Below are 15,735 nucleotides of genomic sequence, written 5' to 3'. Positions count from 1 at the left end.
AGCAACATTTGATACTCAAATACTGTGGCTGCCTGCACAAGTACATCCAGGAAGAAATACAATTCCTGAACATCTCCTCGCTCGGCACAGCATACCGATATGCCGTCAAGGTCGAGCAAAAGTTTAAACAAAAGAAGCGAGACTTTGGATCTGCGAATCCAAAGCAAGGGAAAGGTGCCCCTAAACCACAGAACAAAGGACAAAGCCAAGGCGGGACAGCCCAAGACAACCCGCCGAAGCTGCAAGCAAAGAATAGCGCCGCGAAGTCGAAAAAGGACACTGGAAAATGGTGTGAGTTCCATAAGAGCTCCACTCACAACACAAGTGAGTGTCGCGCCAAACAATCACTGGTGGCTGAGCTAAAGGTTTCAGAATCAGATGCATGTTCCGACTCTGAGTCAGAACCCGATAAGGGGAATGAAAAAGGGAAGCAGATCATTGATGCGGATCCCAACACCATTGTTGCTACCGCCAAGATCCGGAAAAATGAACCCGAAGATCCAGAGGAGGAGGAGCGTCTCTTCCACTCCCAGATGTGGGTAAAGGGCTCCCCGATACAGTTCATTGTTGATAGCGCGAGTCAAAAGAACCTCATTTCGGCAAAGGTCGTCAAGCGGTTGGGCTTACCGACCATAGCACATCCACAACCATACACCATTGGGTGGCTTCACCAAGGACGAGATCTTCGCGTGAGCCAGCAGTGTCGCCTTCCATACAACATCAAACCCTTCACGGATGAGGTATTGTGTGACATTGCTCCCCTTGAAGTTTGTGATGTATTATTAGGACAACCATATTTGTGGAAGCGACATGCTGTGTATGAATCAAGGACCCGTGCTGTTATTATTACATTGGGAAATAAGTTGTACAGGATACCAAAGGTAGCACCACCTACCGCCATCTCTTTGATTACTGCAAAACAATGCAGTAAGATCATTTCCAAAACCAGGAAATTTGTTTTCCTGATGATACGCCCTCAAGGAAAGAAGAAGACGGTGGCCGCGGCCTCCAGACGGGGTCCCTCTGCACGACAACTACAGATGGACAAGGTTGTGGAGGAGTACGAGGACATCTTCACCTCCCCTGTAGGGGTTCCTCTGCACTGTCAGGTCAAGCACTCCATCGATCTGACCCCAGTTGCGCCGCTACCCAATGGACCAATTTATCGGCACTCTGTTCTGGAGAACAATGAAATCAAGAGGCAGATTCAGGAGCTCCTGCAGAAAGGTCACATCCGTCCGAGTTCATTGCCTTGTGGGAGCCCGATCGTGTTGGTACAGAAGAAGGATGGGACGTGGAGACTCTGTATTGACTATCGGGCGTTGAACAAGATCACTGTCCGTAATAGGTACCCGATCCCGCGGATTGATGACCTCCTGGACCAACTAAAGGGGGCGAAATATTTGAGCAAGATCGATCTGAAGTCAGGATATCACCAGGTACCAATCGAACCCTCTGATGTGTGGAAGACTGCCTTCAAATCCAAGGAGGGCCTTTTCGAATGGTTGGTTATGCCTTTCGGATTGACGAATGCTCCTGCAACCTTCATGAGGCTAATGGATGACATCTTGCGGCCATTCACCAACTCCTTTGTAGTAGTATACTTGGATGACATTCTGATCTTCAGCCAGAGTTGGGAAGAGCACCTCCACCACATCCGACAGGTTCTCCAAACACTGCGGCAACACAAGCTATGTGCCAATTTGGAGAAATGCACTTTTGGCATGACCCAGGTTCAGTATTTGGGATACATCATTGATGAACAGGGGGTGCATGTCGATCTAGCCAAGATCCAAGTCATTTGGGATTGGCCATCTCCAACCACTCTAACAGAGCTCTGCAGCTTTCTAGGTCTTGCTAACTTCTACCGCAGGTTCGTGTTGGGGTTTTCTCATATTACTTGGCCCTTGAGTCAAGTCACCAAGGGAGGGGCGAAAGCAAAATTCTTTTGGTCTGAATCTCAACAGAAGGCATTCATGGAGTTGAAGGATCGCCTCTGCACAGCACCAGTGCTCGCGTTACCAGATTTACAACAACCATTTGAGGTCGAGACAGATGCCTCTGACTATGCTATTGGGGCAGTACTTACTCAACATGGACATCTAGTGGCATATCACAGTGAAACACTTTCAGACACAGTCCGGAAGTACCCCACTTATGATAAAGAGATGTATTCCATTGTACAGGCCTGCCGACAATGGAAGCATTACATTTTGGGGAAGGAAACGGTCATCCACACAGACCACCGACCCCTGCAGTTCATACAGACCCAAGGGAAATTGCAGAATGATCTCCATCAGAAGTGGTCTACATACCTGCAACAGTTCCACTTGAATATCAAGTATAAGAAGGGCAGCACCAATAATGTTGGATTGCAGGTTTCTGTGGAGTGGTTTTTGAGAGGTTGAATTCGGATAATCCACAGTGTTCATCTTATTTCTTTTCGTCGATGTTTCGAGCCTAGAGCAAGACTCATCATCAGGACTTGAAATACCAATAATGTTGCAGATTGCCTCAGTGGACCATCGATCATGGCGTTAACCACCGTGCTCAACTCTTGTGGGCACGAGACTTCTGATTGGCCACTTCTCTACAAAAGCGACCCAGAATTCGGCCACACATACCAGACACTCTTGGAGGGTCGGCATGTTCCAGATTTTGACCTCCAGGATGCCCTGTTATGCCACCTGGGTCACCTTTGTGTTCCTTCAGGCGAGCGTGCCAAGATGATTTGGGAAGCACACTACAGTCGAGCTGCTGGGCATTTCGGGGTCGAGAAAACAGTGGCAGTACTGCAAAATTATTTCTATTGGCCGAATCTTCGACAGGATGTTGGGAAGTACATCAGATCATGTACTGCCTGTGCCATTGCCAAACCGACCATTAAGAAGCACGGCCTCTATACCCCGTTGCCTACCCTTAGTCGACCTTGGAATCCATCTCCATGGATTACATGTCAGGCCTTCCTTCCACTAAGCATGGAAATGATTGTGTTTTTGTGGTCGTCGACAGGTTCTCGAAGATGGCCATTATGGCGGCCTGCAAGAAGAATATCACAGCAGAAGCCACTGCTAAACTCTTCTTTGAACGAGTGTCGGTGCACTTTGGGATCCCACAGTCTATCATCTCAGATCGCGACAGTCGGTTTCTCAGCACATTTTGGTTCAGTCTCTGGTCAATGCTGGACACCAAACTCACGAAGTCCACAGCCTTCCATCCTCAAACTGATGGCCAGACGGAGGTTGTCAATATGATGATTGTGCACATTTTGCGCATGTATAACTCAAAGCATCCACGCACATGGGACGACAGCCTCCCCTATGTTCAGCACAGCTACAACCGAGCTCTTCACAGCTCCACTGGCCACAACCCTTTTCAGGTGGGTTTGGGATTCCAGCCACTATGCTCCATAGATGTGGCCATGCCACTTGCAGCTACTCACATAAATTCAGCTCATGTCCAGTCCGAAACAGATAAGGCCACCAGCTTCATTGAGCGCATCCAACATATTCGCCAGCAGGTCCATGACATTCTTGAGAAATCAAATGCCAAGTACAAGCAGCGACATGATCAACATCGGGTGCCACACAAGTTTCAGGTGGGCGACAAAGTCTGGTTGCATTTGCAAAAGGAACGCCTTACTGGAGCCTATCGGAAATTGAGACCGCTCCGATATGGTCCTTACACCATTACTAAGGCTATGGGAGACAATGCATTTGAGCTCAACATTCCCCCATTCCTTGGCTTGCACCCAGTGTTCAATGTGGACCGCCTTTGGCCATACTTTCCACCATTGCTAGACACATCCGACATTGCAGAACAACTCAAACCCACAGAATTAAATCCAGATTGCATGGAACAAGCTGCAATTGATCGGATCATGGACACACAGATCAAGAACACTCGCCAACAGAATATCCAACTGTATCGAGTTGTCAAAGCAGGCCAACTCCTTCAGCAGGGCAAGTGGCTCACCAGGGAACAAGTTCAGCAAAAGTTTCCTCATCTCATGGAGGAACTCAACGCAATGGGGACCGTTGCTTCCTAAGGGGGGAGGAATGATCCAGGTGGATATTGGTGGCCACCTGCCAAGTCCACCTGGACCCCCACCATTGTTTCTCTCAGCATTTTCAGTTTCCCTAATTGTAGCACAATTTACTATTTTTAGCAGTTTTTCGGGTCCTGAACTTCTGGAGCCGTTTTGATGCCCTAAACGACGTTTTTTGGGAAATCTGGGGGCAACATGTGTCCATGGACCGATGTTGCCCTTCCCAAAGTGGTAGTGCTCGGATAGATCTTTCTAACGAGCTATTGTACGCGTCAAACGGAGATCGTATGCCAAAGTTACGACCCCGGGAAGTTGATGTACCAATTTACCCAAACGGGGCCCACAGTTTGGCGTTTGATCTCCTAGGGTTAGGTTTTGGAATGTTAAGGGTTTTCCATTGTTTCTCAACAATAAATAGGCCTTCGAGCCTCATTGTAACACAGTTCAGAGGCATGTAGCCACCACATCTCTTCTCAAAGATAAGCTACCATCGCCCTAGCTGGTTTATTTCCGTTTCTGGTTGTAAGCATATTTCAGTATTTTCCATTAATGAAATGAAGTATTATTTCCGCTGCATCTTTGTGTATATGGTTATCTTTGTAATTTGTTGCGTTCTTGTTTAAATCTGGATCAGACCCTACCTAATGGGAAGACACTTCAAGGTAAAAATGGATCATGATAGCCTTAAACACTTTTTAGAACAAAGATTATCCTCTGAAGAGCAACAAAAGTGGGTCACAAAGATGTTGGGTTATGACTTTGAAATCATCTACAAAAAAGGGAAGCAAAATGTGGTGGCAGATGCACTCTCAAGAAAGGATGAGGATGTGGAAGCATTGTTGTGCGCCATTTCTATTATCCAACCAGATTGGATAAACGAAGCAAGGGAGGAATGGAAGAATGACGAAGAAGTGTGGGCACTTATTCGAAAGTTACAACAAGACTCCAGTACATCTGATACATTTAGCTGGCAAAATGATTCGTTATGGTACAAAAATCGCTTATACCTCTGTAAGAATTCCCAGCTAAAACAAAAGATTCTATGGAATTGCACACTTCTCCCTTTGGAGGGCACTCAGGATTTTTAAAAACTTACCACAGGGTTAAGAAGGAATTTTTTTGGGAGGGCCTTAAATCAGATATTCAAAAGTTTGTGGTAGAATGTTTGGTTTGCCAACAAAATAAAGTTGAAACAATTAAGACCCCAGGTCTATTACAACCTTTATCCATTCCAAGCCAACGTTGGGAGGAGGTTTCGATGGATTTTATCACAGGTTTACCCAAGTCTGAGGGAAAGAGTGCCATCATGGTGGTAGTTGATAGACTTATCAAGTATGCACACTTTTGTGCATTATCACATCCATTTAAAGCCAGTACGGTTTCTACTGCATTTATGGAAACAATTCAAAAGCTACATGGAAACCCAAAGATTATTGTAAGTGACAGAGATCCCATTTTCACTGTAAATTTTTGGACAGAATTATTTTCTTGTCTTGGTACTCAGTTAGCTCATAGCTCATCTTATCATCCTCAATCTGATGGGCAATCTAAGATAGTAAACAAATGTTTGGAAGGATATCTTTGTTGCTTTGTATCTGATAAACAGACACAATGGGTCAAATGGTTGCCTTTGGCTGAATGGTGGTATAACACTTCCTTCCATACGGCAACAAAAATGACCCCATTTATGACACTTTATGGATATCAGCCACCATCCATCACATCATATTTAAGAGAAAATTCTAAGGTTCAAGCAGTGGAACATCACATCGAACATCAACAACATGTCCTCCAACTCTTAAAGGATAACCTCGTGTTGGCACAGAATAGAATGAAACAACAGGCAGATCAACATCGCAGCGAAAGAAGTTTTGATGTAGGTGGTTGAGTATTCCTACGACTACAACCATATAAGAAAATGTCCGTCAAGCAAGCTAAGAAGGATAATAAATTATCACCAAAGTATTATGGTCCGTACAAGGTGTTGCAAAAGATTGGTACTATGGCATACAAATTGGAGCTTCCTGCAGCTTCATGCATGCATTGGCTAAGTACCAGCAATATTTGGTGGCGAACAGGTTCAGGGTGAGGATTGATCACAACAGCCTCAAGTTCTTTTTGGAGCAGAAGTAGTTGCAGGAGAGGCCGCAGAAGTGGATTAGTAAGATCCAAACATATGACTTTGACATTTAGTATGTCAAGGATAAGAACAATGTGGTAGTAGATGACCTTTCACGTAGACCAGCCACATTGTTTCTTATGAGCTTGGATACAAACTGGAGGGCTCGACTCCTAGTAGAGTACTCCAAGGACAAGTTTGCATGTGAGATTCTGGACGGGCAGGTGGCAGACGACAGGTTCAGGGTGATCGATGAGATCATCTATCACAGGGATCGGATCTTCTTGATTGAGGGGTCTCAGCTCAAGAAGAAGATACTCTAGGCATCACATGATTCACTATTGGCATGTCATCAGGGGTTTACCAAAACCTACAGGGCCATTAGAGAGAGGTTCTCCTGGAAGGGCCTCAAGGAGGACGTACTCCGGCATATCAGGGAGTGCGATGTTTGCCAGCGGAACAAGGGAGAGATGAGCCATCCTGCGGGTTTATTGCAGCCACTACCCATTCCGAAGGGGAAATGGGAGAGCATTTCGATGGACTTCATCACAGGATTGCCCACGGTACAGGGCAAGGATTGTATCTTTGTTGTTGTTGACCGACTGACATAGTACGCACATTTCTTTGCCATATCCGCACACTACACAACAGCACAGGTGGCCAAGCTGTTCTTCAGGGAGATCTTCAGGCTACATGGTCTTCCTAAGACCATTGTCAGTGACAGGGACAACTGTTTCATGGGCGGGTTTTTGCAGGAGCTTTTCCGGTTGGTGGGGACGGAGTTGACTCCGAGTACCAGTTATCACCCAAAGACGAATGGGTAGACAGAGATAGTTAACAAGTGGCTGGAGGGCTATTTTCGTAACTATGTTAGTGGGCAGTAGCAAGCATGGCTGAAGTGGCTGCATCTGGGGGAGTATTGCTACAATACTTCACATCACATAACCATTGGTATGTCACCATTCTATGCCTTATATGGGTATCATCCTTTATCTTTTGTTGACGTGATGTTTGGTGACAGCAGGGCTCCTAGAGCCAAGATTTGGATCCAAGAGAGTCAGGATATCCTCCGAGGTCTCAAGGATAACATGGCTACAACGCAAAACCAGTTGAAGCTGTATGCCGACAGGGGTTGGGTAGAGAGGCAGTTTGAGGTGGGGGACATGGTCTACCTACTATCATAGCCATATCGACAGTCGTCACTGAAGCAGAAGGGGGCTGGAAAGCTCAAGCCCCACTTTTATGGGCCATACAGGGTGATACGTAGGATTGGACAAGTTGCATATGAGTTGGAGCTGCCCCAAGCCAGCAAGATTCATAACATTTTTCATGTATATCATGCCTGAAAAAGGCATTGGGGCCACAGGTAACAGTGACAGATGAGCTACTACCTATGGATGATGAGGGGCATTTGGTATTGCAGCCGGAGGCTATCATTGATACTAGGGAGAGGCAGCTGCGGAGCAGGACGGTCCGGAAATTCTTGGTGAGGTGGAAGAATTTGCCAGATGAGGATGCCACTTGGGAGAATGAGAAGATCTTATAGCATCCATCACTTCAAGCAACATTTTGCCGGGGGAGACTGTAATATTCCTGATTGGCCCCAGCTAATTGGAATATTCGATTTTGCGAAATTTTGCCTTATATATTTATTTTGTAAATAAAAGAGTGAGAAAGGGGGACATAACTCACTTTTAGAATAAAAGTCACTTCCTAGTAGCACAACGTTGTAACTTAAAGGGAGAGCCAAGGGGGCCAAAAGGGGGACGCAAAAATGTAGCCCACGCAGACACATGGAGGGACTGCGCAGGAGGGGAGGAACACGTGGCAAAAGGGGAATCACGCAGGAGAAGGTGAACATTGAGATTGAGAGAGGCAGAAGCTATAAAAGAGAGAGGAGCCCCCTCATTTTGATCATTCAATTATGAGCATTTGTGATAGTCATTTCGATTTAGAGCACGTTGGCTGTTTAGCTAGTCTGCAGCACTGTTTTGTGCATTGAGTGTCTCCGTTCGGAGATCTCACCCTTAGTCCCGGGGGACTTCGAGTGCCTGCTCGGGCAAGGTATTTCCATTGGCATTTCAACAGTAGATACTTCAACATTTCAGCAGCAATTTATCAACATTTTTGGAGGACTGCGCAGCACTGAGAGAGGGACACAGTTCTGGAGGACTACGCAACACTGACAGAGGGACGCAGTTCTAGTTTTGTGCTGGGAGGTAGAGCAGGGGATCAACCCTTGCAGCTGGAGAGTTTTTGGCAGGGGTTTCAGGCATATTTCTAGAGTATCTCATTCAGTGGCAGCACAGAGCAGTGAGGAACTGCACAGAACCCCAAGGGGGTGATTTTCGGGGGTCGACCATTCCACGAGAGCTTTCTGGGTTTTTCTGGGTTTCTCGAGTAGAGTCCGATTCCAGAGTTTCAACTTTTTCTGAGGAGGGGAGCAACCCCAAATCCTCGTTTGATTTCTAGCAGCAGCAGCAACACAACAGTTTCCCAGCAGCTTGGACGCAGATTTGAGGGGCCATTCCTTGCTATTCTGAGTGTATTTCTTCACTTGCCTAGTGCAAGTAGAGGTGCCATCTTCCTGATCACCTCCTGTACTCATTTTATTGCTCCGTATAATAAAATGGCTTAGCATTCTCTCTGCATTTCTTATGTATCTACTTATGGTTTATTTGATATATATCGTATCATTGTTATTCATATTTCTTTGAGCATTCTCGGCTATTATAGCACTGGTGTGTTTTTATTATACTCTTAGATAGAGTCTGGAAAGGGCCAGGTAGCCTCCGGATCTCGTCCTCTTTTTAGAGGCAACATATCTGGTAAATGCCCTCCCAGTCCATCTCTGGTTAGAGTTTGCTTGTGTTTGGGGTGTATTCCTGATAAGGGATATTACAGGTTCTTTGCATGCAATGGAAGATAGGGACAAATGTGATGTTATGACATGGCGGGATGCATATGGCGAGTAGAGACTTTTGCCAAACTTGGCAAAAAATGTGCTTTCATAGGTTGTAAATGCTTCCTCTGCAGAGAGGTGTTGGAGCACCTATAACCACATCCATAATGTGAGAAGAAACAAACTCAATGAAAACCGAGCAGACTCAAGGAAAACTGGGCAGAAAGCTTGGTTTATGTGCACTACAACTTGAGATTGTTGAGTCATTATTGTGATTGGGCTCAAGATTTGGGACAACAACCCAAAGGAATATAGTTTGCAGGATGGTGCTCTGCATCTAGAAGAATTGGAAACAAAATTTTTGAAAGATGATGAAGAAGCAACAACAACCATGCCACCCCCCATCATCCAGTAGCAATGCTCGAGTTTCATAATCTTTGGCTTTGTTGCCGCCACATCCATCTACATCTACATCCTCACGTTGAGGTCATGTACCTACATCCTCATGTGGAGGTCATGTGCCTTCTGGTTTGGGTCGTCTGACTATGCAAGAGGAGACTCCCAATATACCACCACGACCTTCTCAACAATTAGACATTTCTCGTGGCAGCAAGAGGCCCAAGCATTAGCAATAGAAAATATATTTACTCGTCTTTTGTAGTTTGTAGTAGTTTTTATAAATGTTGACACTTTCATATTTATTGTGATATTTTTTGTAAACAATATATGACAATTTAAGTTTGAAGTTGGCAATTATAACTCATTGGTAATGAATTATGAATACGATCCTTCGTGAAAGTTGAAACATTTCATTAACTGTTAGATATTCTTTGTTATTATTTGGTTTCTTAGTAATGGTAATGGTTACATGTACACGTTACAACTTTAGTGATGAATGATGATAAATGTTATATATTGAATTTTGAAAGCTTGAAACTTTAAGATTGATGAATCATGAGACTCGATATGTTGTATGTTACTAACTTGTGGACGTGGTTGATGAAGATTATAACTTCTAGATGAGTGATGTTATATGGGTCAATCCATGTTTTTATGCTTTTTATATCTAATTCATCATTCTACATGCTTTTGTTGACATATATGCACCAAAATATATAAAAATATATATTATATACAAATTCTCTCTTGAACTGGGAGCTTTTGAAAATGTCGCTCCACCCTCCCCGCTTCTGCTCCTGTTCCCAAGTAAACTTGAGCCAACCTCATAGCTCAACACAATAAACTAATGCCATAAATTCCCATATGCGTGGGTCAATATCCTCTACAAGCATGACACCATCTCATTTTTGAGCAATAAATGCCACATCAAAGTGTGGAATGAGCCAAGGAGATGGTACCATCATAATCAACTCCAAATCATGAGGGGAAGCATCAAAAAGTGCATCCATGTCGAAAACCCATGCTCTGGGTGCCCTAGGTCACCCTCTCAAGAGCTAGATGGTTGATGTGGCACCTTCTCTTTCTAGCTTTGGGGCTTCAAGAATGAGTACAGGTCCTCCCTTGTCATCTTGAGGATGACCATCATAATCTAAAGTCTAGACGTAGGAACAAGCAACATCCATCAAACAGTGTCAGTGGTGTCCTACATTTGCTAGGTACAACATCAAGTTAATCCAACACCAAGCAAGAGGAGCTCAAAATCTTAGCATCCTAGGGTACTCCAGGGTGTTAGTCATAGAGAATCATCAAAGTGCCCAACACATTGCTTTGGAGGAGAAACACTGCATCTGCAACATCATCACTGCTCTTTGGAAGGTGCAAAAGGGCTTGGGCATGCTGTGTAGTGGAGTGATGTAATGTGTTCTCAAAGGCCTCTACTGCTATGTGGAAAATTAATTGACAAAACCATCTCAAGTTCAAGTGAAAGTCACCAATCATTAGGGTCAATGACCATAGATGCATCATAGTGGACCATACTTAATATTAGGGGCCTAATAACACTTTGAACTGAGATCACCTTCAAATATATAACTAGACCTGGTCCTATAAAAGTGTTCCATACTTGTGATAGGGATGGTTAGATGCTCAACCATTTCAAGTGTTTTCACCCCCTACATGGAAGTGACAGGTCCTAGGTCAACCCTTCAATCCATAGGGGCTTGTGATAATAGTGGCAATCGAGGGGAAGGTCTTTAGGGCAAGGTATCATGGTCATGGAACCAATTGATGGAGGTCCATCATCCTGAGTGTATAGAGGTAAGGAGGGAGCAATCATGGAGGCATGAGTTACCTCTTTACTTGGCCTTCCTTTTCTATTTCTCTGGTGGGGCTTTTAGTTCTTTTTCATAATGCTTTGACTGGGAGCATATCTTAGAAGACCAAGCTTGCTTTTAATGATTTAGCATTTATTTACACCTTAATGATGAGTTAGCATATTGCTCATCAGGGTTGGAATATGCAAGGGTTCCTTATTATGTGATGGAGCATCAAGTGCTCAAGGAACTGGGTGATTTACTTTCTCCAGTTAAGAATACAATGAATCATCAGTGCTTTACACTTGCTGTCACAGATAAAGACTCAGAAGATGATTAAAATGAAGAAACGATTAACCAAAACCATGCATCTATTTACGTATCCACATCCATAGTAGTTTCCTTGCAATCATAACTTTTTAATACACCCGTCTCATTTATTGGTCTAGGAACTAGAAGTTACAGATAATATCTATCTGATATTGCATTCTCAATTTTTGTTCTCTTTTACACTTAAGTTTAAATTATGATGTTCTGTGCATTCTTCTTTGAGTACTGATATCAAAACTTATTTCTGTTTGCCTGTGTAATAATGATAAATATTTACTGTTTTTGCGATCTCCTTGGATACAAGCCCAAGTTATCTGTTCAATAATTTTAGGATCTCAAAGTAATTTTCTATCTGTAGTTTGCTTGTATGGTTGTCTACTATCTTGGATATATCAGATTTCATTTTGAAGGTAAAGAGTTTTAGGTTTTAGCATTTTCTTCCTTCAATTTCTCTAGTGGAATAGAAGTGCTAATTCTTGTTTCCCTGTCAGAGAAATGATATTTCTGTAGAGATAGAAACTTATGTAACTTTATTTAAATCTTGCAGGCAATTAAGGCTGGCCTCTTGAAGATACTCTCAAAGATGGGTATCTCGTTGCTTTCTAGGTTAGCTAAGTTCTGACTAACCTTTCCTTAACTTATTATTATTTTATTTATAGTACTTGGTCCCCTTGGGCGTACAAACCACTTAATTCCAGTGTCCTCTTTCTGGTAATTGACTACTTTTTGAAGTAAAAGTCAATTTTTTCTAGCATGTTTAACATAACGGAGATAACTAGTATTCTCAAACTCAAGGAATGTTTGATGTGATATTTTCCAGTTATTGTGGAGCACAAATTTTTGAGATATATGGGCTAGGTAAAGAAGTGGTTGACATAGCATTTTGTGGGAGTTTCTCCAAAGTTGGTGGTTTGAATATGGATGAGGTAACAAAAGCACTGCTTGTTCCTATTACTTGGATTTAGTATGTCAACTCCATTTGGGTATCTTTCAGTGTTGTTAAATTTGTTCTTTTATCGTAAGTAATGTATTCGACATTGAGATATAATGGCTGTTAGTAAATCTTGAATTCTGCATTGCATTAAAATATGTTTGAAGATACTGATATTAGAAAAGAGAATATAGCCAACAATCTGGTATTGTAGTGGACTGTAGTGATATAAAAAGTAATTATAATCTATGTATTGCTGGTGTGGAAAGCCTGAGTTGAGCAGTGCTAGGATTATGGGGTCCTATGGTTTTCCATATGTAATTATCTTGCATTCTGATATAGAGTAAAAATCTAGTATTGAATGAAATGCTCATCATAATAGATATCTCAGTACCTTACTGCCTTTTTTTAGAGCTGAAAAGATATAGGTTCCAGTGTATGGGTTCAATGGTAGATGCAACACGCATATGAATTGATTTTGTCATGTGCCAAAACCCACTTTCCTTCCTGGGCTCTTGGGAATCAAATTCAAATTTTATTCCTTCCGTCAGGATTCAGAACCTGATCCAGTAGCAGTGCACAAAATTGGATGGAAATATGAAAAGAAAACTAATTGCATACTAAGGTGGAATCAATGCAATGGTATAAATTAACAACACACATAAATTTACTTCCATTACAAGAATCACACATTATCTCAATTATGCTAACATTTGTCAAGAAACACTAACGGTAGTAACACTGTTACTGCCTAAACTAAGAAGTCCCCAAGTTTAGAGTCGATATGAGTGCTCCCAATTATTGGGATAGAGAAGAAGAAGAAGAAACTGAAGAAGCAGTTACTGCAACAAGTGCAGAAGAGTCCAGTTCAAAAGCTGCTGGAAAACTTGCTAGAGTCAAAGAAGAAGTTTATAAACAAGAAGCACTCCCTCCATCCCTTGGGCTTCTCATGGAGAGATCTCTTACTTATAACAATTCAAAAGACTCTATCCTATTCTATGACACGACTAAAGGCGGAAATAATTGAGGGTCCTGTCGGCATTTTCTGATCTGATGGTGTCTACTCAACTTTTCCTTTTACAAAAGAAAAGACTACCAAGGTCCTTTCGGACTCCTATCAGAATCATAATCGTCCTCTGATGATTCTTGTCTAGCTAAAGCAGCTTTGTCCAATATATTTAGATACTCGTAGTCCACCATCTTTGCATATTCTTCGTCCCAATTGATGTTGTATGGGTCCTGAGCATCCTGGTACATGTCCTAAAAAGTGGAATCTTCAACTTTACCTTTTCCTTTTGTATCTGCTGTCACTATTCCTTTGCTTTTTGGAGATGCTTTCCTTGTTGAAGTTTGTCCCTTATCCGTATTTATCTTTACCGTATGGAGATTCGCTTGTTGTGGGGTGAACATTAGATCTCTCTTTGCCCACTTGTTGACAAAAGGGATAGGATTAATTTCGATATCAAGAAAAGAATCTTTAAACACTTTCCCAAAAGCAGGTGAAGGCTAAACTGCCAGCTCTATCCCATCTAGAAGCTCCCACTTAAATATCTGAAACATATTAGTGGATGTCTCTATTGCATGTTGAACCCATAATCGACAGTTTTCATTAACGTAAGCTTTTGCTTGCCATCCCATTTCAAAGATTATGGATGTACAGATTCTGTTTGAAAGCATCAGGCTAACAATCTGAACTATGTCATTATTCCAGTTTCCTGCAACAACACTAATTGTGATTAGTGCCTTCTGGTTGATCATAAATTTTAAAACTTTTGGATCTCCCTGTAGTTCATCAATCTTTTGTATGGCCTGCTTCTTTTCCACTAATTTTAATTTGCCAAATTCTTTAAACCAGAGAACCAACTGTTTGGTAAGCTATTCTTTGTCTGCGAATTTGTTATCTCCAGTGGTTTCATAACAGAATACCTGTGTAAACGGATTTGGAGAGATGCTTTCTCTTAATCTTATGTTCTGATAATCCCAGGGTGACAAAAACGTCCTTAAATATTGTAATGTCCTCTGGATACATTGGGAAGTTCTGACTGATGGCTTCTTTTTGCAAAATCCTTCTTTAATTTCCCAATCAGCAAAATTTTCAAAAATCTCATATTGGGGAAACGTATCAGTGGATGCATAATTCTCATCAAATCTCTGTAAAAATGCTGCTTCAAGTTCTTCAAAAATATCTGGAATCTTCAGAGACCAAATGTATCTTTCAATTTCTTCTTTAACCTGTATTGTTTCCAGATCTAACATTTGTGCTCCAGTAAAAATGCTTAGAGAAAAATCTATTCCTCCTATCAACTGATAATAATTCAAGATTTTAAGAATCCAAAGCATGTTTTCTGTAAATTGGCATGACCATAGATCAGATAAGCTTTTAAAATAAAGTTTAACCTTCATATTGGGTAAAGGATATACCTTCACCAGATCAGCATCTAGTCCTAATGTTATGCCAACATGTTTTGACTGCCATGCTTGGCACTTTTGGATCCATTGATTTCTTCGCAGTCTTAGTCCCACAATATTCTTTATTTCTTTAGTTACTTGACTAACATGACCTTCTAGGACTTTGAACCTATGTACAAATGTATTGAAATCATCATCTTGAGGCTCTTTCCCTGGTATAGTAAAGAATGCTTTGTTCATATCTCTAGTTAAGGGATCAACTAAAAAATTAGAATTCCCTGGAACGAGTGTTGCGGGGAGCCCCCCCCCCCCCCCCTCGATCCCGCTCCCAATCCGCACTCCAGGTGGGAGCGACTCGGGAGCGGGTCTGGAGCGCGCTCCCGAAATCGCTCCCTTTTCTCGCTCCCGAAAAGGGAGCTATTTCGGGAGCGCGCTCCCTAAAAGAATTTTCGCTCCCTGCCTTTTCGGGAGCGTTTTGCCTTTTTTGCAATTTTTTTTTTGTAGTAATGTTTGAAATGCAATTTTTTTTGAAAGAAAGAAATAATTTTTGAGTGGGGCAGCTTAATGATCAAGTCTAGGCCCTAGTATTGATATGCTATTCATGGTAATGTTAAATTCTTAATTCTCCTTAATCTTCATTTTCATCCTTTTACTTAAATTTTTAACATTACCATGAAATGACTCAGGATGTTTGAGAGTGGTTTTGGCCTCATTGGATTTCATATGAAGAAAGTAGAATTTTAGATTTCATTCAAAATCCATCAGACTTATTAGTTTTTCAGG

The 15,735-nt window shown here is 42.4% G+C and overlaps 1 protein-coding gene across 1 annotated transcript in view; it reads left to right on the top strand.

The window, feature by feature from the left end:
- Window positions 1-12,577, top strand: part of LOC149228365 (ferredoxin-dependent glutamate synthase, chloroplastic-like) — a 282,238-nt gene extending 269,661 nt beyond the window's left edge. The window contains exons 15-16 of the mRNA XM_089380754.1: window positions 12,160-12,218; window positions 12,433-12,577. Of these exons, the coding sequence (XP_089236880.1) occupies window positions 12,160-12,218; window positions 12,433-12,577 (204 nt within the window). The remainder of the gene's footprint in view (window positions 1-12,159; window positions 12,219-12,432) is intronic.
- The last annotated feature ends 3,158 nt before the right edge of the window (window positions 12,578-15,735 follow it).

The sequence above is a fragment of the Pinus tabuliformis genome, chromosome J (assembly GCF_031772625.1).
Source record: "Pinus tabuliformis cultivar Carrire ecotype Pingquan chromosome J, CPIR1, whole genome shotgun sequence".
In the NCBI taxonomy this organism is placed as follows: domain Eukaryota; kingdom Viridiplantae; phylum Streptophyta; class Pinopsida; order Pinales; family Pinaceae; genus Pinus; species Pinus tabuliformis.
This window is presented reverse-complemented; position numbering and strand designations above follow the sequence as displayed.